We start from the raw sequence: 20,814 nt of genomic DNA, 5'->3' as shown, positions 1-20,814 counted from the left end.
AGGCAGGGGATATTCTTTGTATTTATATTTCAACATGCATGTCAGAATAAATGGGATTAGCAGGAGAGTAATAAAGAGAAATATCAGTAGCATGAATTTGCCTTCACGGTATTTAGTTCTTTATATTTATAAATAAATAATGAGAGATTATTAGGGAACAATAAAGATAATATCGAGCTTATATGGTACTAGATGTGTCAGATTAATTTGATATGTCAGATTAGTATAAATATCAAAATTATCTCTAATTGTTTGCTGAAGGCTTCTAACAAAAAAAAAATTACTATGCCCTTTTAACTACTAAATGCTTACAACATTCTATCCCCTCATCAAGCAATATAAGTGTCAAACTACTAAATGTATGATCAGTACACTCCATATAGATTAGGTTTGTAAAAGATGACATGAAACTTAGTTTCGGAGTTGATGTCATAAAGGAGATTGGTATTGAGAGATAAATAGCCTTAAATCATTGTTCAACTTGGTAAGAATCTGATCTCATGCATATGTCTTAAGTTGAGTGCATAGCCAACTTGAAGGTTGTCGAGGTGTTAATTGTTTGAATTGGTCTGAGATTAGTGGTGGAGTTTGTTTGGTCATCATGAGACTTGTATTTCATTTCAAAAGTTTGGATTCGAGTCTCTACTTTGAACTCTGGTGACAAATTAGGCATCTAGTTTGTCTCGATGGGTTGTCCATTTTAGTTGGTTTGACTTGAAATTCGTCCAATCTGGCCAATTTGATGGCATTAAATAAAGAGAAAGATAGTTTAAGCGAGAAAATTTAAAGAGAGAAGATGAAAAGACATCTTCATATTTTCGTTCTGATGTGTGGCGTGGTCTATGCCATTCATCTAATATGTGATGCAACTAATAAAAGGCTATTAGGGCTTTTATTTTTTACCTTTTTGCTTTATTTGCTCTTAGTTCAACTTGAATTTTTTTATTTCAAAAACTTTTCGGCCTTAAAGTTTTTCTCCATTTTTTCAATACATATTTTTAACCATGTCTTCTAGTGTAAGTTCTGGGAAGGCCGAGAGTTTTAGGATAAAACTTAAGGGGGTTAGCACGGGCAAGACGACAACGACATGATTTTGTCAATCATTAGAGATCGTGACTATTAAATGATGGCTTTCTGGTTCAACTGATGTCTAAGAAAAAGTAGCGATAAAACGAAAAAAATACTAGGGTAAGAAGAAAATGGGTTCCTAGCATAGAGGAATTGTGTGCTCAAATATATTTCAACCTACAAAATCCATCATATTTTCTCATCTATCAGGTCGATCTATCTTCTATGGTTGACTTTCCTTCATCTTTAACTGTTCCCTCTTCTAGGGTTCAGTCATATCAATTTACTTTTTTTGCTCTTCCACCTATTAATGCCTATGTTGTCACTTTTATTCCTTCTCAACTAGTTTTTATTGATATCACTTTCTTTCTTAAAGGGTTTCCTCCTCGTCTTTCTTCTTTAGAGTTGAATTGCTCTTAGCCATAGTTCAGCCTTAAAATCTTACTCCGCTCAGGGTCAGAGTCTTTTGATCGTGAAGATTTTGGCAATGAAGGGGGTTCTGAGAAAAAATAGGAGAAAGAGAGTACCTCGATTGAAGAAAGTGATGACGATGAAGGAAATCTTGTGGAATAAGACAAACTAGCTAAAGTCCTTGTGTATATTTCCTATGATCTTGGTATGATCCTTAAGGATGAGATAAGTAAACTAAAAGGCAGGGCAAATTCTAAAAGCTGTCTTAACATATGTTTAGCTCATCACATCCGTACTTTGGTGAATACTTTCTTTTTTTTCAGATAAGGGTATAGTATAATAATGTATAATAATGTCAAATTTCTTAGACTGAGTCTTTGATAAACTAGAGCCACATCAGCTCTATGTATATTGGAATTCCTTCATGGTCGATCTAAGGTTTTCACTTCATTATTTGTTTGTTTCAATTTTTAATTCTTACAATTTGACTATCACTCAACTCACTTTTAACTTTACATGGTATATAGTTGCTTTCATCATTTTTTGTCAACATTTAAATATTCTTTCTTTTCTCTCTCTATTCAAGGAAATTTTTTATAGTAAAACCTATCACGATGATAAGAGATGGTATTATGTAACAGCTTGACCTAATAAAAAACTATTCACCAATTGTACAAGCTTAATAAAGAATTGGAAATTGCTCTTCCTTTACCTCTAAAAATAAAAAATAAATAAAAATAGTGTGATCGAGGTCGAAGTACTATCTAGGTCAATGGGTGAAAAAAAATAAATGTACTTAACATTTTTATGGATGCACTGGTGGCCCTTTCTGTCTTGAATCTATCAGATTGAGATAAAATAATGGAGTATACCTGTATAGGAGAGCTCATTATTGATGTTCACAGGTTGGCCTCTCTCGAAGTAATAAATGAGATGGAGTATTGGGGTAAATTTAAGGTAACCTCGTAAAATTTTATTTAAACCTAATTTTTATCTAACTATTAGCTCGATTTTGTAGATATATCAACCAATGATGACTTCGATTTTGCCCTGTACCAATATGTCCCCAAGCCTAAAATAGCTAAAAAAAATTCAGCTTGAGGCCTCATCTCGTGGGGAGACAAGGTCATCAACCCCCCAATGCAATGCTTTTTAGCAGCCCAAAAAATGAATGCTAAAGCTGATCAGGATTTCTCCTAAGCATAAACTCTTCTTCTTACCAAAAAACCAAAGGTAGATGTATCCTCTTTCAGTTTAAAGAACCCCGAAGCCAAGGTATTAAGGCCCAACTCGGATAAGATCTCAACAAAGTTGGAGTTTGTTCCTTCTGATACCCCACCAAGAACCTTGATGTGGCAAGAAGGTTCTGCAAAGTCACAATGCCTACTTTTGGTAAATACTATCTGACTTCAAATTAGTTTTTTATTGTTCTTCATTTTCTTAAGTCTAAATTTATTATATGCATTTCAACAGAAATTCTTAATTTAGCCCTTAGACAACACCAGCCAAGCCCTTCACTATGCCAACTTGGCTATGGCCCACCTATTAAAGGCTAAAAAATATGTGGCTGCCCTAGTTTAGAAACACTAGAAGAACTCGAATGCTTTGGACAATGTTAGATCTAACCTCTGTGTGTCTCATAAGAAAGAGGCTGAGTAAAAAAAGAGGAATAACTAACTAACAGCAAAGCTAAAGGTCTTCTAGTTGACAAAGCCTCAATCAAGTCTATGAGGGAACAGACGGAGCTTAAGCTCAATAATTTTTAAGACAAGATAATAAGGTTGAGGTCTGAGTTTGAGGCTAAGAAGAGAAAGGAAAAATATATGAAAAAATATATATTGAGCAGTTTAAGGCTTCCAACGAATTTTTCCAACTAAAAGTGGAGTTTAGTAGGAAAAATATGCTCGTTGCCTTTAGCCTAGCCAAGGATGAGGTGTAATTTAAGTTTTTCTACCCCAACCTCAATCTCTCTGATATTGATGTCAACAATATCAAATCGAGGCCTCCTCCAAATTAGCTCTAGAAAAAAAAAGAAAAGAAAGAGAAAGATGATGATAAGGCCACAAATGTCAAGCTTAAGGCAACTCTGAGGTTCAAGCATAAGGTGGAGAAGGTTGAAGAGGATGAGGTCATCGTTGTTGCTGCTACTGATAAGAATATTGCTCATGCTACTGATGTTGCTGACACATAATTCTTTTTTTGTATTTAAGTTTTAAAAATTTTTGTTAATGTATGAGATCAGTTTTGTAATGACCTCAGATTGGAATGACCCACTTAACAAAGCATTTGTTAACAATTTTTGTACTTGATAAAAAATCAAATAAAAACTTTTGTTCAGTTTAGTCTAAGCTTTAGCTCATTTTTTTGTTATTATAATTTTTTCTTTATTCATACAAATTTAAGTACGATTAATCAAATAAGTTTGAGTCCAATTAAATGAACTGAGAATTTACTTAATCACTCGAAATAAATTAACTTGAGATCCATTTAAGTTTTAGGTCAGATTATGTTAAGTCGATTAAGTGTGAGCTCATTGAGTGTAATTTGATTTCTATATTCAAGTAAAAAGTACAAATGTGAGCTTGGTTTAGATCAAACTATTGATAACAAACCTTTAAGCTTTTGTATTTCACATCCTTGGGATGGCGTTGGTATTCATATCATGTAGTTTGTAAGTCGTATCATGGACAATCTCTTTAACAACATATGGTTTTTCCTATGTTGGGGCTAATTTGTCACATTGATCATATATTCTTGAAGCTTTAATTTTTCTAAATATCATATCAACCTCTTCGATGTACTTATGTTAGACCAGTTTATTATAATAACTGGATACCTTTGCTGATAAGCTATTATCCGTGTTAGGACTATATCTCTGTATTCTTCGATGAGGTCTAGGTCGACCTTAAAAGATTTTTCATTTCCTTATTCTGATCCTAATTCAACTCTTAAGCTCAAAAAGTAAATTTTAATAAGTACCTTAACCTTCATTCTAAATGCCAAATGGAACAAAGTTTCCTCTATTGGTACTTTGGTGGTCGTCCTCAGGGCCCATAATACCCTTGGTAGTTTGTCAGCCTATTTTCCTTTTACTACTTCTAGTTTCTTATTAAGAGGTTGTAATATTATCTTATTTGCCACTTCAACTTGTCTATTAGATTGAGAGTGGGCAACCAATGTGAATATTAGGTCATTGTGAAGGTTTGAACACTATTCTTTGAACCTGAAATTTTCAAATTGTTTACCAGTGTCCATTATTATGGATTGAGGTAAGTTGAATCTATAGACTATATTCTTTTGCATAAATTTTTTCATTTAGGCCTCTGTGGTCGTGGCCAAGGTCTTGACTTCAATCTATTTTATGAAGTAATCTATTACTACTAAGACAAATCTTCTCTAACTTGTGACAATGGTGAACGATCCAAGAACATCCATTCCCTATTGCATGTAAGGTCATGGGCTGATGATAAGGGTGAGCTTGATTGATGGGAGATATTGCATATAAGCAAACCTTTGACACTTATTACAACTTTTTACTAGTTTAGTTGCATCCCTTCTAATATGGCCAGTAATAGCCTAGTTTAAGTACTTTATAACCTAATGGCTGATGTCTAATATGGTTTTCATATATTCCTTCGTGAATTTCTCACAAAATGTAGTCAACTTTTTTCTCGTCAACATATTTTAAGTAAGACAAACTAAAAGATCTTTTTATAATTCTTTTTAATCATCATGTACCAAAAAGCCTTCATCATCAATGCTTTAGCTTAGATTCTATCTTAGAGTAGTGTTCTCATGGTCAGATACGCTTTGAAAGGTATCATCCAAGTTTTTTTCTATGATCTATCTTACGAGTTTGTCTTATGTGTTTTTGTGTGTCAGCTTTTTTATTAAGACTTGATCTAGATTTTCTATTGTTATTCCTGAAACCAACTTAGATAAGGAATCTGCCAGTGAAATTTTTTGACTTCAATATTTTTTTACCTCAACCTTTTTTAACTCAGCCACCAAGGTCAACGCTTTATCTACGTATTTTTTAATTTGATCTTTTTAAGCTTCAAACTCTTTGTTTATTTGCCAACCACTAGTTGGGAGTCACTATACATGGTTATATATTGGACACTCAGCTCAATTGCTAACCTTAAACCAGTTATAAATGCCTCATACTCTACTTTATTGTTAGATGTCCTAAACTTAAATGTCAAAGTGTAAGCATACTATAATCCTTCCAGCCTGATTAGAATAAAGCTGGCTCTTTTGGTATGGTTTGTGGTCGATCTATCAACATAAAGTTTTTAATTTTTCATATCCGAGGTTTCCACCTTTTCTTCAAGTTGTTTTTCAAGTTGGGCCAATGTGAGCTCTATAATAAAGTCCACTAACACCTTAGATTTTGATGCCGACCTAGGTAATATATAGAGGTTGAATTTGTTGAGCTCTACTACCTAAGTAATTAGCTTCCCTGATATTTTTAGCTTTTATAAAACCTGTATCAGTGGTTGATCAATCAGCATGTGGATCATAAGGGCTTGAAAATATGGCTTGAGTTTCTTAGCCAAAGTGATAACTGCATAAGCTAGTTTTTCTATACCGTTATAATTAATTTTTGATCCTATCAATACCTTGCTCACAAAATGGATCAGTCTTTATTTCATTTCTTCTTTTTGGATCAAGATTGAACTGATGGCCTAGTTCATTGTGGTCATATATAAGTATAAGATCTCGTTGGATCTTAGCTTAAAAAGAATAGATTGAGAATATAAGAACTCTTTGAATTCTTCAAAAATTTTTTGACACTGAAGAGTCCACGTAAAGTCATAGGCATTTCTAACAATTTAAAATAATGACAAACATCATTATATCGACTTGGACATGAATCGACTTGAGGGGCTATTTTACAGTTTAACTTCTTTACTTCTTTTATCGAGGTCGGTGCCTTTATATTTAAGATTGTCTGAACCTTTTTTAGGTTCACCACTATCCCCTTTTGATTAATTATGTAATCAAAAAACTTATTCAATGTGATCTTGAAGGCATATTTGCTCAGGTTAAGCCTCATTTTATATTTTCTTAAGGTATTAAAAGTCTCTTTAAGGTTTTTCAAGGGCTCGATCAAACTCTTACTTTTAATTATCATATCATCCACTATATTTCATGTTGCAGCTAATCTAATTTTTAAACACCTTGTTTACCAACCTTTAGTAGGTCGTCTCTGCATTATTTAATCCAAATGGCATTATCTTATAGCAGTAAAGGCCTTCTCGGTAATAAATGTTATCTTTTTCTCATTATCCTTTAGTATTTTGATTTGATTATAATCAGAATAGGCATCTATAAAGCTGAACAGGTCATGCTCGACACTATCATCCATGAATTGATTTATGCTAAGGAGAGAAAAACTACTTTTGGGGTAAGCTTTGTTCAAATCGATAAAGTCAATTCACATCCTCTATTTTTTGCTATGGTTTTTTACTATGACTACATTGACTATCCATTCAGGATAGTAGACTTTCTTGATAAAGCCTATTTGCAGTAATCTATCAACTTTCTTCTGATGATCCTTTATTTTTTTGAAGTAAAGATTTTTTTTCTTTTGTTGAACTGATTTTACCTTGGGATTAATATACAGCCTATGGACCATTACTTTAGCATCAATTGCAAGCATATTGGATGGTGTCTAAACGAACAGTTCGACATTATCCCTCAAAAGTTAAATTAATAGATTCTTATGTTGAAGTTTAGTTTTGATCTACATATATTTTTCAAAAACGTTATCCCATAAAAGAATTATTACGAGATCCTTAACTGACTCAGGTTGATTTTCATTCGAGTATGATCTTTGACCAATTATCTCTTTTTGTTAGGTTAGGTCAAAACCATTTTTTATGAAAACAGATCCCAATGTGATGATCAGTATGTTATCGATGACTTTTGAATAGATATGTAGTGAATATGATATATATTTTTTATTTCATATAGTATTTTAGATGGCATATTAGCTCGATCTAAAAAACATATTGTTCACATCGACTTAAGAACTTGATCATCCTTGAAGCTACCTTAAAAAAATTTTAAAATAGAATAAAAATTTTCTTTTTGTTAGAGCTTAAGAGCTTGAAGCGACTTAAGAATGTGCCTTTGTTAGGTCGATCTTATGTTTTATCTTCTTGTTCATGACTTTTTGTTTCTTGTCGGTTTCTACTAGTTGCCCATCTTTCATGTTTTTGGTCTTAGTTTCGATCAAACTGTCAATCTACTTTCTAATCCCCCATTCATTATTATGATATAACACTATTATGCTGTAAACTAGTCTCCCCTAACCTCTTTAACCCTGTTGGGTGTGGAAAATTTTATTTTCAGATAGGAAGCTGAGCCTATAAATCATATAACAAACTAGTTAAATCGGCCTAATATTATGTTGTAGGCTGATAAAACATCAATGATTACAAATTTTATGATTAAGGTGATAGTCTTTAGTTTTATCCCTAAAGGGATTATTAGTAGCTTAATTATTTTTTTCACTGGTACCTATTCATTTTCAAATCCTATTAGTGTCATAGTGATCAGTTGTAGTTGGTTTTCATTGATTCTTATTTTTTTCATAGTACCATAATACATGACATCGATCGAGCTCCTATTATCAAATAGTATTCTCTTGACTATATGTTGTACACTACGGTCGTGATCACTATGGCATCATTATTTAGGTGATGGATTCCTTTAAGATCTTTCAGACTGAATGAGATCAATTTATTTTTCTAATATTTTTTTCTCTTTGTCGAAGTACTTACTACCATGACCATGCTTGGATTGAATTTTTTTTTGGTCGAAGTAGAGCTACCTCCAGTGATCACATTAATCACCCCGACGATGGACCTATTATTATCAATTTGGACCTTTTCTTAAATCGCCTCATCTTTTCAGACTTTTTTTTTTTTGCCTTTTTTTTTTACCCCAAATGGGCTTTCTTTGGTCTTATCTATAGTTCATTCTGGGTTAGCCCTATTTTCATTGCTCTATAAACCTTCTCAACTGACCTTTTTTTATTTGAGTTTCAATCTCAAATTTTAGGTCAACGTAATCTTCAGTATTATGGCTTATGTCCTTATGAAAGGCACATCTTTTGATCGAATCTCTCTTTATATTTTGTTTCAATAGTTTTGGCCATCTAATGTTAGAATTTTTTTTAATTTACAATAAAATCCTCTCTCAGAAGATATTCAGTGTAATGTAGTCTCTTTTTTCACTGGGACTTCTAGCCCCATGTTATCTCTTTTATGAAAAAGGATCGTAGAAATCTTTGCATGTCTTAGGATTGAGAATGGAGGATAAGCCTCTTTCACATCGATCATTGAGGAAGAGGGATGAGCCTCTTTCATCTCGATTATTTCTCATTGTAGCTTCGACATTTATATATTTTTCAGCTATCAGTAGGACGTCGGTTAGAGTTTTATATGGTTCTAATAACAAAGTTAACTTCAAATGGTATTATTTATCATTAAGTCTACTTGTCAGGATGGCTATAGCGGTCATTTGCTTTAGGTGTTTAACTTGCAAAACTTTTATGTTAAAACACGTGACATAGCTCTTCAAAGATTCATTGCGACCTTAGTGGATCGACATCAGACTTTAAGTTATCTTCTTTGCTCTTCAACCACTTATAAATTGAGATAGAAAACAATGGTTGAACTCTTTGAATGTCATAATTGACCTTAGTTTTAGAGTGTTGTACCAAGACCAAGTTGCGCCCTTTAGAGTGGTAGCAAGGCCTTTACACATCAGGGATTCGTCTTACCCTACATCATCATATTAGTCCTATAGAGTTTTAAATGATTAAAGAGTCAGAAGTACTGTCATAAGTTTCCAAGGTCGACATTTTGAACCTCTTGTGAGGTATGGCTCTATTAATTTCATCGGTGAAGGGCAAGGTCTCCAGGAACTTAAGTTTATCCTCAATGCCACTATTTTTGTTTTCAGCTCTTTCTTCATAACCTACATCTGAGCTTTCAAGTCCTTGTTTGGTTAGGGTTCAAGGATTGTCTGTTTGAATTTTTGAGTTGTGGCATGTGTCGAATTGTGGCTGAGGTAATGGCAAACTCAAGTGTTATGCTCCTTTTCTTTAGAAGCTGAAGAGACTTTCAGCTCCTCATAGCTCGATTGTTTTACCGTAGCTCATCAATCATGGGTGATTGGGTTAAGCACTTTCGAAGCTTGTGGTGAGATTATAGTTTACAATATTTATTTAAGAGCCCAGATCTGCTAGGTCAATGCCTGAAGTTGTTCCATGGTTGGCTTGTCTATAGTGGGGGATGTCGTTCTGAATGTTGACTATTATGTGTTTTTGTTTCGGTCGAGATAGTTGTCTTTCCTTCCTCTAAGGTTTTTTTCTTTGATGGCATCGTTTGGTGTTCGGCTAGTGAGTGGAAAAAGACCTTTACCTGGCCGAGTGAAAAAAGACCTTTACCTAGCTTGTGACTAAGATTGTGCTTGTGTCGAGCTTTGATTTCAAGGTATTCTTAGAAAAACATAAGAGAAAGACAGTTAAAGATAAAGACAGGAAGTGTTCCTTATATTTGCATTCTGAAGCGTAAGTCAAATATGTGAGGCCAGAAAGAGAATAATGACGAAAAATAAAAGTAATATGAATTTACTTTTATAGTGTCTGAACCTTCATATTTATAAATAAACAATAAAGAATCATTAAGGGACAATAAAGGAAACGTCAAACTGTTATGACATTGAATATATTAGATCAATCTAATATGTTAGATTGATATAAATATCAAAATTATCTTTGATTATTTGTTAAAAACTTTTAATAAAAAAATTATTATATTTTTTTGACCATTAAATACATAAAATATATTAAAATTCAATAATTTCAATTCTTGCGAGCATTTAAAAAATATATTTTTAAAATTCATTCAAACAAATTTAAAAAAAAAAGTACGCCAATTTTGACCAAATGCTACTTTGGCGTTAAGCTTTTTAATGGGAGTAATGTACTTTGAAACCTTGCTACATACCGTAATAACGTGTAAGAAACGGGAGATGGACAAAATTATTGACTTCCGAAAAGCAGCCCGTGCAGGCCGCCCACTAATTTTAAAACGGTGAAATTATTATAATAATTACTATATTTTAATAAAATTAAAATTTTAGCATATATTTAATGTATAATACGATGATAAATAGTATAATATAAAATTATAAATAAGATTAAATTAAATTATATCATTTTATATTATATTTGATGTATTAAAAGATTAAGAATAAAATATAATATTATTTTCCTATTTATCATGTTTAAAATAAGATGATATTTTTTATTAATCAAAATTATCTTTTATATACTAATTTAATTTTTATGCAGTGGTATAATTTCTCAATATTTTTTTAAAAAATTATTAATTAATTAAAAGTTGTCCAAATACCTTTTTAATTGAATATTTTTCAAATATTTGATAATTTAAATTTTAGGTTTTATCTTTTAAAATTAAGGGTAAAATAAAAAAAATTATTTAAAATTTTTGATAAATTATTTAATCCTATAAATTAAAAATAATCTTTTATTTTTTCAAATGATAGAGTTATCCTATTTACATAGGATGTCTAATTCTTTTACTAATCTAATTCTTTTTTTATCAATACATAACAAACATGGATTAAGATGATTAGTATTTTATCCTTCAACTAATCTTATGTGTCAAACGTAGCCTTAGTCTATCTATTATGATTTACAAAAATTTAGTTTTTTTTATTTTTATTTAATGATTTTAGCCTAATAATTAATTTATCAAATTTTTATCGTTAAAAATGATAACATAATCATTGATTTGATAATGTAAGTATTGACATAAATGACGTGACATTGACTTTGTTGATATGAAAACTTGAATGAATGAAATTAATATCAAATTATGCAAATGATCTCCATACTCACATAAATTTTGAATTTTAATTCTTTTAGTATAATTCATAAAAATATCATCCTCATATAAGTTGAAAATGATAACATTAGTCCAATTACTAATATGATCAATTACTATTTATTAACTTTGGTGACTTGACCAATGTCTCTTTAGAAAATCATATGAAAATTAAGAAATATTATTTTTTTAAATCTCTAAAATTTAAAAAAAATATATCAAAATTTTCAAAAAAAATCTCAAAATTTTCAAAAAAAATATTTTTAAGCTTTTTTTTATTTTTAAAATCATTTAATTTAAATTTTCTTGAAAAATTTAATTTTCCTAAAAATCATATTTCATAAATTTTTAAACAATTGGATTTTAACTTTTTAAAAATCACAATTTTGAAATATTTTGAATTTTTATTTTAAAATATTATTTTTATATTTTAAATATTTTAATTTTAAAAAAATAATATTTCTGAATTTTTATGAAAAATCATGTTTCAACTTTTAAAAAATAACTTTTTTTAACAATTAAAAAATTTTAATTTTTAAAAATTTTTGAAATATTAAATTTATTTTTTCAATATTTTAATTTTAAAAAATAATTTTCAAACAAAAAATTAAATATTTTATTAAATAAAATTTTTTAATTTTGAAAAAATACAAATATTGGGAAACAATGAATTTTTATTAAATAAATTAAATTTTCAAAAAATCTAAAAGTTTTGAAATATTGAATTTAAAAAAAATAAAATTGATTTTATTAAAAATTCAAAAAATAATATTTTTAAATTTAAAGTATTGAAAAAATTAAATTTAATATATTAAAATTTTGATAAATTTAAAAAACTAAAATCTATTTTTTAAAAAATCCAAATATAATGTCTTAAAAATAAAATAAACTTTATTTTAAAAAACTAAAATATTAAAAAAATAAATTTGATATTTTAAAAATCAAGAAAATTTCTAAATAATTCATAAATTTGAATTTTTTAAACTAAAACTTTATTTTCCTAACAAAATTCAATAAATATTATTTTTGAGTTAACGTCACACATGGCTCCTAAATTACAATGAAACGTTTTATATGGTACATGAATTTTAAAAATCTTTAATGTAATATATGAATTATATATATTTTAATTATAGTGATATTCACCCTTAAAATTGCTACGTTTAAATGATGACACACGGTGAACAAATAACCTTTCAACTATTATATTAGTTAGTAAATTCATAGTTTATATATCATATTATAAATTTATAAAGTTTAGATATCACATTGAAAATTTTAGTATAATTTAGAGGTAATTTATGATATTAACCCATTATTTTTTTAAAAATTAAAAAATTATGAAAATTTTAATTCAATGCTTTTTAAAAATTTGATTTCCTAAAAAGCCTAAAAATCAAAATTTTCTACTTTTTTTTATATTTTTATATTTTTAAAATTTTAATATATTTTTTTGTTTTTTAGGATTTTTAATCTTCAAATGTTTTTATAAAAAAGAAGTGGTTACATCAACAAAATTAACTTTGAGTAATTGATCAAATTAGTAATTGGATCAATATTATCAAATTCAATTTATACGATGACAAGTTTTTTATAAATTGTACTAAAAGTATTAGAATTCAAATTTTGTATAAATATAAAGATTATTTACCTAATTTGATAATTAATTTCATTTATTCATGTTGACACATTAACAAAGTTAATGTTTAGTAAGCAAAATTAATGTCAGTAAAATTAATGTTTATGTTATCAAATCAATAATTACATTAATATTTTTAATGAGAAAAAATAAAAGAGTTAATTATTGGTTTAAAATTATTAAATGAAAAGAATATAATAATCAATATTTTTAACGAAAAAAATTAAAGGAGTTAATAATTAATTTAAGATTATTAAATGAAAAAAATATAATAATTAAATTTCTATGAATATAGTACGAGACTAAATTTAAAAGCCAACCTTTTAAAGCCAACCACTTTAAAAACATTTATTTACATATACTGTTACTTTTTTCTAGAATTCATAATTTATTTGTATTCATATAATATTAAATATATAATATTAAAATTAATATGTTATAATTTATATCTATATGTCAAACGTATTCATATAAATTTTTTTATATATATTATAATTTCTATATCATTATCACATTTAAAACTATTATATTAACTTTTTTTATCCCAATCTAGGGATGTCAACAGCTAGAATTCTTTATTTTGTTTTCTGAATTTTTATATTATACATATATTCGTATCTATATTTAACAGATATTTTAAATTTATCTTTATTATTATTTTCACATATATTTAATAGGGAAGGGTAGTCTCATACGCATAACTAAAAAAAAAACTAAATTTTATTTTTTAATTTTTTGTATACTTAGGTAATTTTTATAAATATATATTTTAATATTTTTTAATAAAAATATATTAATTCTAATTAATATAAAATAATAATTTATATAATTTAATAAAAAACTTATTTACTAAATATATATATATTTGTAGAATACGAGAATAAGTATTGTATTACCTGTTTCCCTCCTCATGTCTAATAAAAAATTAAAATTATATCCATTTTTATTTTCATACTTATAATATAATATCTTTTCACATTTTCATTTGAATAAAAAATTTAGATATAAGTAAAATTGTCATCCCTATTTCAATCTAAGTTCACCATGCCTTCTAGATTTCCACATAGTTTTTCCGTAAAGCTTTATATTAAGTTTACTTGTTAATCCACTGTGGATAATTTTTTTTTAATATTCGTTTTCTTGGTTGCGTTAAGTTTATGAATAGACCATTTCTTATCTTTTAACTTTTTCACTGATAGCAGAACTCGAAAATTCTTCTTAACTCCATATCTTTAACTTTAACGAACCTTTAAACTTAGAAATATTATTACTAAGAAAGATTAACCCACAACGACACTCAAAGATTTTAAAAGCAGTGAACACAAAAGAGGAGATCTGATTTGTCTTTTTACAAAGCACCATGACCCTTTTTTTTTTTTCATCTTAGAAAAGTTAGACACAACCCAACCCAGTGGGTAACTGATGCAATAAAATAAACATATGATAGAGAACTCACAGTAGGGATTAAAACTTTAAATATTGTTGGTTTTTTTTTTTTTAATTCAAATAATTTTTTATAAATTCCTTAAATTTCATATAATTAATTTAGATTTGACTTGAAAAATATTTTTAATAAATCTCAAAAATCTCTCACCGCTTAAAAAAATTAAAATTATAAGCGTAATGCGTACTCCAAATAACAAAAACATAATTTTTTTTCAAAGCTTTTAATATTGTCAATTGAAAATTTAAGTCCTTGGTACGTTTGTGAGGAAGGAAGCTTCTGCGAGTCGCTGCATTCCAACCTACTTTTTCAATTTTGCCCGAATTACAAGTAAAAGACATTTTCGAACCAACAAAACACTCTTTCCCCGGTGTGAAGTTATTTCCTAAAATTCTGGGATTTTATCCAAAGCTTTCAAACATCCAAATAGTTGGAAAAGGTCCAAGCTTGTACTACAAGCAATTTCTTAAATTCTTACGCGATTCTTCTCCTCCTCCGCTGCCCACAAAGCCATGAGAGCTCGAGCCCAAAGGCTAATACGTTCCAAGCCCAGTGATGGATATATTCCCTAATATATTACATCTCAGAAGATGTTGTTTTCAGTTTTCACATCTAAGTCACTTCCATTTTCTTTGTTTTTGGGCGACCCATTAAATAAGAGAGGTGAGAAACAGACTCTATGCCACATTCATCTGGCAATATATCAGAATCAGAATATATAGAAAAGCCAACAACTATATTGACAAAAACGTCACTCACAAGCCCAGATCAACCAAACATGAGAGTTTGGAACTCAAAGAAATTAACTAAAATCATCAATTACAATCATATAATTAAATATTACATTTATATAATCAATTAATAAATTATAATTTAACTAAATAATCAATCGAAACTTGAATTTAAGATATTAAGATCTTAAAATTTTAAAACCTCTCCCTTGTCACTAAGCCAAAGCTTCGTTGGCAGTAATTAAAATATCTTTTGTTCTAAAAATAATACATATCCAAAGCATAGCTCTTGCCATTTATGCTGTAATTACCACCTAGAGTAACTCTGAGATTTCAAAGGCTTATCTTAACTAACACTGACGTAGCCATAGTTGACCGTCTGGTGCATCTCTATTCGTTCTAACTACGCAAAGGTAATTAGGAATTGGAATTAATCCATCAACCCAAACCGTGGGTTATAATCAGAAAACCAGGAAAGAAGTTTTCCGGCCGCACCCAAACCAGGAACAATTCAATCCAAACCGTCTAATGCCATCGACAAAAAACTAGATGGAATAATAAGATGAATCTAGCAGAGTATCAGCTGAAGCAATTAAAAAAAAAAAAACTTTGGCCTAACCTCCTCGCAGCATTCGAAACTGCACGGGCCTGCTTTCATCATAATAAAATTCAGTTCTAGATCTTTAAGAAAAAAACAGTACAAATCATAATAAAAATTGAAAAAAAAATGAGAAAAAGGCAAAACACAAGAGATGGGGAATTACCTTTTTCCTCTATGCTTTGATATTCCACAAATTCAAAGATCCCTCACTGCAGATGATCGACTTAAAAGAAAACAAAAAAAAACAAGAAGAAAATGAGGTGAGAAAAAGAGAACGACAATTGGAATCAGTTTCTTGGCTTCCTTGCAGATTTAAAGAAAAGAAATTAAAAGGAACCAGCTAAAGAACAAAATTTCTAATTTCTCATCTTAACTATACTATTTTTATAACAATCTTATTCATATTAGTAGTAAAATCAGATCAACCCTTGCATAAAAAACAGAAGGGGATTTAAACAGTCAAACCATGTACCATAGTATTTAATTCTCTAATGACCCAAAACGGAAAAGATAAAGAGAAATAAAATCTCAAAAGTCAAAATTTTCTAGGCTCATCTTCAATTACTGAAGCCAAACCAGTAACGATCTTAACCCCAATCAATGAGTTCTTGGGTTTTATCTCAGGTGGCTTCCACTCTTCTTTCTCCACCTTCTTTTCCTTACCTTCTTCTTCAGAGCTCTCGGACAAAGCAAATATGGACTGCCCCAACTCAACATCTTCAAATGAGTTTTTCTCCTCAGGATTCAATTCAAACAAAGGTGGGCCTTTCTCTTTAGCTTTGGTTTCGAATTCAAACTCTTTGAGTGTTCCAATTGTGGGTGTGGGTGTGGGTGTGGGTGTGGGTGTGGGAGTAGGTGAAGGTGAAGGTGAAGGTGAAGGCAAGGTTCGGTTATGAGGAGAGAGCCATTTGGCCTTCAAATACCCAGCTTTCCGCCATGGAGGAATATGCATTCCCTTCTTCTTCAGGCTTTGCTTTACCGCCTCGGAAACGATAGCAATTATCTTCTGGAGACGATCAGTTTTGCCTACGAAGATGAAGGGAAGCATTTGAAGCATTGATTTGTATGTCTTTGTTGATCGGGCCATTTCGAATTCTGATTTGAAATCGATGTCGATCAGCAATCGTTCCCCGTCAATTATCACATCTATGTATTCATATTCTCCTGCCGGAATTAATGAAATTCAATCCACAACAGAGGAATTGCATAACATAAATATCTGCATGACTAATTTTGAGACAGATAATACTTTCTCTTTTCATTTTGAGGGGAAACAAACAGAATTATAGAGATATTTTTAGTAAGTACCGGCGGGACAAGAGGAGGATTTTTCCCAGCGAGATTTGCAGATAGAAGCATCGTATCCTAGGGCCAATAATCCATCAGTAACAATCTTCCTGCAAAAATCATCTTTTCGCTTACAGATCTTGTTCTTCTCGACAATCTTCGCTGTATCCGCCAGTAAATTTCTTTCGCTCACGCTCGCACAAGAAACCAAACTCTGCTCCATAGAAAAGGAAAAACAAATTAAAAAAAAAAACGTTACTGTCTTAAAACTAAAAGTATTAAAAAAAAAAAGCGGAAGTGATTGTTATACCTTTAGAATTTCTGATGCTTCCCCGAAAGAAGTGAGAGTGGAGTCACTAAAACCTAAACCATCCATTTCGTCTTCGGAGCTGTCGGCGCAGTTACGATTGAAGCAGTTACAACGGTTACGGCTACACCTAACCGCACCAGATTGATGTTTGTCGTTGTTTTCTTCGATGAAGTTCTGCACCATCTTCGCCAAGCAAACGGAGCTCGGCTCGAACTCAGCGGTGCATTCTTTGCTGAAAGGCAGCTCATCGGCAGCCACATCACCGATCTTCTCCGCCGCGGAATTCCTCAGAACGCTAGGGAACTGCAGCTCAAACAGCCGTTTGAACCGCGATTTCATCATCGGCTTTATCGTCTCCAACCGAGGCGGTGCAACCTCTTCTAGCGTGTTGAAATCGATCGGTTGGATCTTCATTGGGAAAGGCATGTCTCTCAGCTTTGATTGAAAAAAACCACTTCTACACTTACCACGGCAGCTCTTCAAATTCTTGTTGATTCTTCGCTTTCATAACTGGAAAACATCTCGCTTTGTGATGATATCAGTAAACGCAATCGACACAGAAATTCATATTTTTTTTTGGGGGGGGGGGGGGGGGGGGAGGGCCAAAAATCAACGCGGTTTACCAAGACTCGAGACGCTTAAGCTTGATTATTATATACTATTATTTGCCTCTGATTTGCCAGACAAAGCATGGAATAACTTCAAAACTCTGCTAGGTAAAGTCGCTTTTGCTTATGGTTTTTTATTTTTACAGATACGTTTAAAGTTCCCGAGATACGCAACGGCAAGAGGACGTGACGTTTTTGCCTTGGAAATTCACACGAAGATCATCAGTGGCCAGTGACTCCATATTGTTCCCCGGCGAGTTGCTTCGGTTTTGCCGGCGAAAACATCCGGCAACGAGAACGTGAACAAATAGAAACAAAAGAAAAACCGATGCAATAAACAGTGGGTAAGAAAGCGTGAGACAGAAAATGCAATTAGTGTTGCTTTCGATTTTTTTGCGTTTCGGAGGACGATTGGCTGAGGTCCGGGCCATTATAAAGGCGAGGGTATGTATTGCTGATTAGGATTAATGGCCACGTCGAAATCCGACGTGACGAAGATCTAATCCGATGAATTGAGGGTACGTGTCAGTGTCAGCCGGTGAAACCAGTTCGATCCCTAGTCGTGGCTACACGATGCCACGTAAAGGAGCGTGACGAGCAGGTATCAGTTTGAAATTTCTTGATTACCCTTTTTGTTTTCAGGCACGAGTGCCCTGCGGGCTAAACTTAACCCTGCCTCGTGATATGGAGGTCTCTGAAAAACTGACACAGCTTCATGATGCGTGGGGTAGGTTTGGTAAACTGTACTTCCACAATCTGACGACAATACCCTAGTTTCCGTATAAGGAAAATGACTACACGACAAAATGGTAATTCGGGCATTTTACCCCTTCTTATTCCCCAATTTCATGTTGTGCACTTTTTTCCTTTACCGTGAAAGTAAAATACGGTAGATAGCTTTTAGACTAAAATACCCTTATTGGACCGTAGGCGTAGTTTCTTGTCAATAATCTCAGGCTAGGAAAAGAATTAAGATGTGGGTAGGATAGTCATTTCAATAGAAGGCAAGGGGTGGTTAAAATTGTAAAGTGCACGAGTAAAAGGGGGTCCACAAATCAATGACTGTTGTTTTGAATTTGGATGGTTACTGGGGATTGGGGTAAAGTAAAATGGGGAAACTGTGGGGGCCTAGATAGGGAAAGGAGTGGAATTTTCCTCTACAAACACAAAAGCTGTAAAAGGACGTCGTTTAGTAAGCCACGCGGCGCCATTTCGACAAGGATGTTATGTCCTTGGGTTGATTTGATGTAGGTTGGGCACGTGTCGGGCTTTTGGATCTTTAGAGACCGTTGGGTTGGATTAATTGAATACCCAATAGAACGAAATATCTCCCTCTTTAAAATTTGGAGTGTAAAATGAAAAAAATACTAGAAATAAATAAAAAATTTTATTTACACTCTTATTTTTATTCTCTATATTTCACTATTATATAAAATTTAAATTTAAATTTAAATTTAAATTTAATATTTTTATTAAATATATTCCATCCCTCAACAATTTTTTTTTTTACCCTCTAATTTTTTCTTCTTTCTCTCCTTTTTTTCTTGAATCTCAAATTCAAATTAACTCTAAATCCATTAAATTAATCTTAAAATTATTTTTTTGAGTCTTTCATTTATTAAAAGTAAGATTTTGAGATTTATTTCTTTTAATTTTATTTAAATGCATGCAAAAATAATTAAGATTTACAAAATATATTTTATAGAATTCAAATTTCTTGAAAATAAATTTTCAATAAGCTTTTAAGGCTTTCGAAAATTTATTTCTATTTTTGATAAGTTTTTAATCGAAAATCCATTTTCAAAAAATTTTACTTTTGAAAATATCATATAAACTTTGAAAATGAATTTTCAAAAATATATCATAATTTTTAAAATTTTTGAAAAATAAATTTTATTCTAAAAAATGGACTTTCGAAAACATAAAAAAATCCAAATTTCACTAGGTATAAGAGAAAGAAAGATGAAAGAGGATGAATAAGAAGAAGAAAGAAAGAATAAAATGGAAAGAATAAGAGGTAAAATTGTAATTTATTGAAAGATAAATTTAATATTTGTTATGTGGGCATTTTTGAAAAAAAATTGATGAGGTGTATAGAGAAATTTGGGTAGTGTATTTAAAAGTCCCTGAAATAAATTCGTGCAATAAATTTTTTTTTTATGATAAATATGTTTATAATTAGTTTAATAAATTAATTAGTATAATTTTATTTATAATTTTTTAATAAAAGTAATGATTAGTAAAAATTGATCAATTAATTTGCATAAAATATTTATATTTTATTCTCACACCTTATATAATAAGCCAAATCTAAATCAATTGTTTAAATTTTATCTTTTAAAACATAATTAAGAAATAATAAAATAGATAACTTTAAAAAATTAAAAAAAAAAGGCTCTAGAAATTAAAAAAGAACCAAATTGAAGTGTCATATAGACGCTTCTATTTAGGGATGGCAATAGCTCAAGTAAGGGTTGTTTTTTGTTCTCCTAAATTTCGATTTGATTTTTTTTATAATTTAACCCGACTCCGACTCAAAATACATCGAGTTTGTTTTTTTTTAATGCTCAATCCAACTCAACACATATATGTATAACCGCATATGACTTAACTTGACTCGAAATAAATTTAATAATTTTAATTTAATATAAAATTTATGAACCATTTTTTTTTTGCCAACAATCATGTAATCTGGTAGTAGATAACTAGATTCTTAGTTTCAGTAACCAAAGATCAAATCGTAGTGGTCTTAAGTATAAAAAATGTAAACTATTATTTTTTAATAT

At 30.4% G+C, this 20,814-nt stretch overlaps 1 protein-coding gene across 1 annotated transcript; it reads right to left on the bottom strand.

Moving 5' to 3' along the window:
- Nucleotides 1-15,943: 15,943 nt before the first annotated feature.
- Nucleotides 15,944-18,430, bottom strand: LOC111283739 (uncharacterized). The gene is made up of 3 exons (XM_022872342.2): nucleotides 17,421-18,430; nucleotides 17,132-17,324; nucleotides 15,944-16,987 (listed from the first exon to the last, which is right to left on the bottom strand). Exons 1-3 carry the CDS (start codon nucleotides 17,844-17,846, stop codon nucleotides 16,359-16,361), a joined length of 1,248 nt encoding a protein of 415 aa, XP_022728077.1. The 5' UTR covers nucleotides 17,847-18,430; the 3' UTR covers nucleotides 15,944-16,358.
- Nucleotides 18,431-20,814: the final 2,384 nt, after the last annotated feature.

The sequence above is a fragment of the Durio zibethinus genome, chromosome 3 (genome assembly GCF_047325235.1).
Source record: "Durio zibethinus cultivar Kanyao isolate XHJ-2024 chromosome 3, ASM4732523v1, whole genome shotgun sequence".
Lineage (NCBI taxonomy): Eukaryota > Viridiplantae > Streptophyta > Magnoliopsida > Malvales > Malvaceae > Durio > Durio zibethinus.
Note: the sequence above shows the minus strand (reverse complement) of the source record. Positions and strands in the feature narration are given on the sequence as shown.

Coding starts and splice junctions, on each gene's coding strand:
- LOC111283739 (XM_022872342.2), bottom strand. CDS start 17,846: ATGCCTTTCCCAATGAAGATCCAACCGATCGATTTCAACACGCTAGAA. Junction 17,325..17,420: donor AAGCATCAGAAATTCTAAAG/GTATAACAATCA, acceptor TCTATGGAGCAG/AGTTTGGTTTCTTGTGCGAG. Junction 16,988..17,131: donor ATCCTCCTCTTGTCCCGCCG/GTACTTACTAAA, acceptor TAATTCCGGCAG/GAGAATATGAATACATAGAT.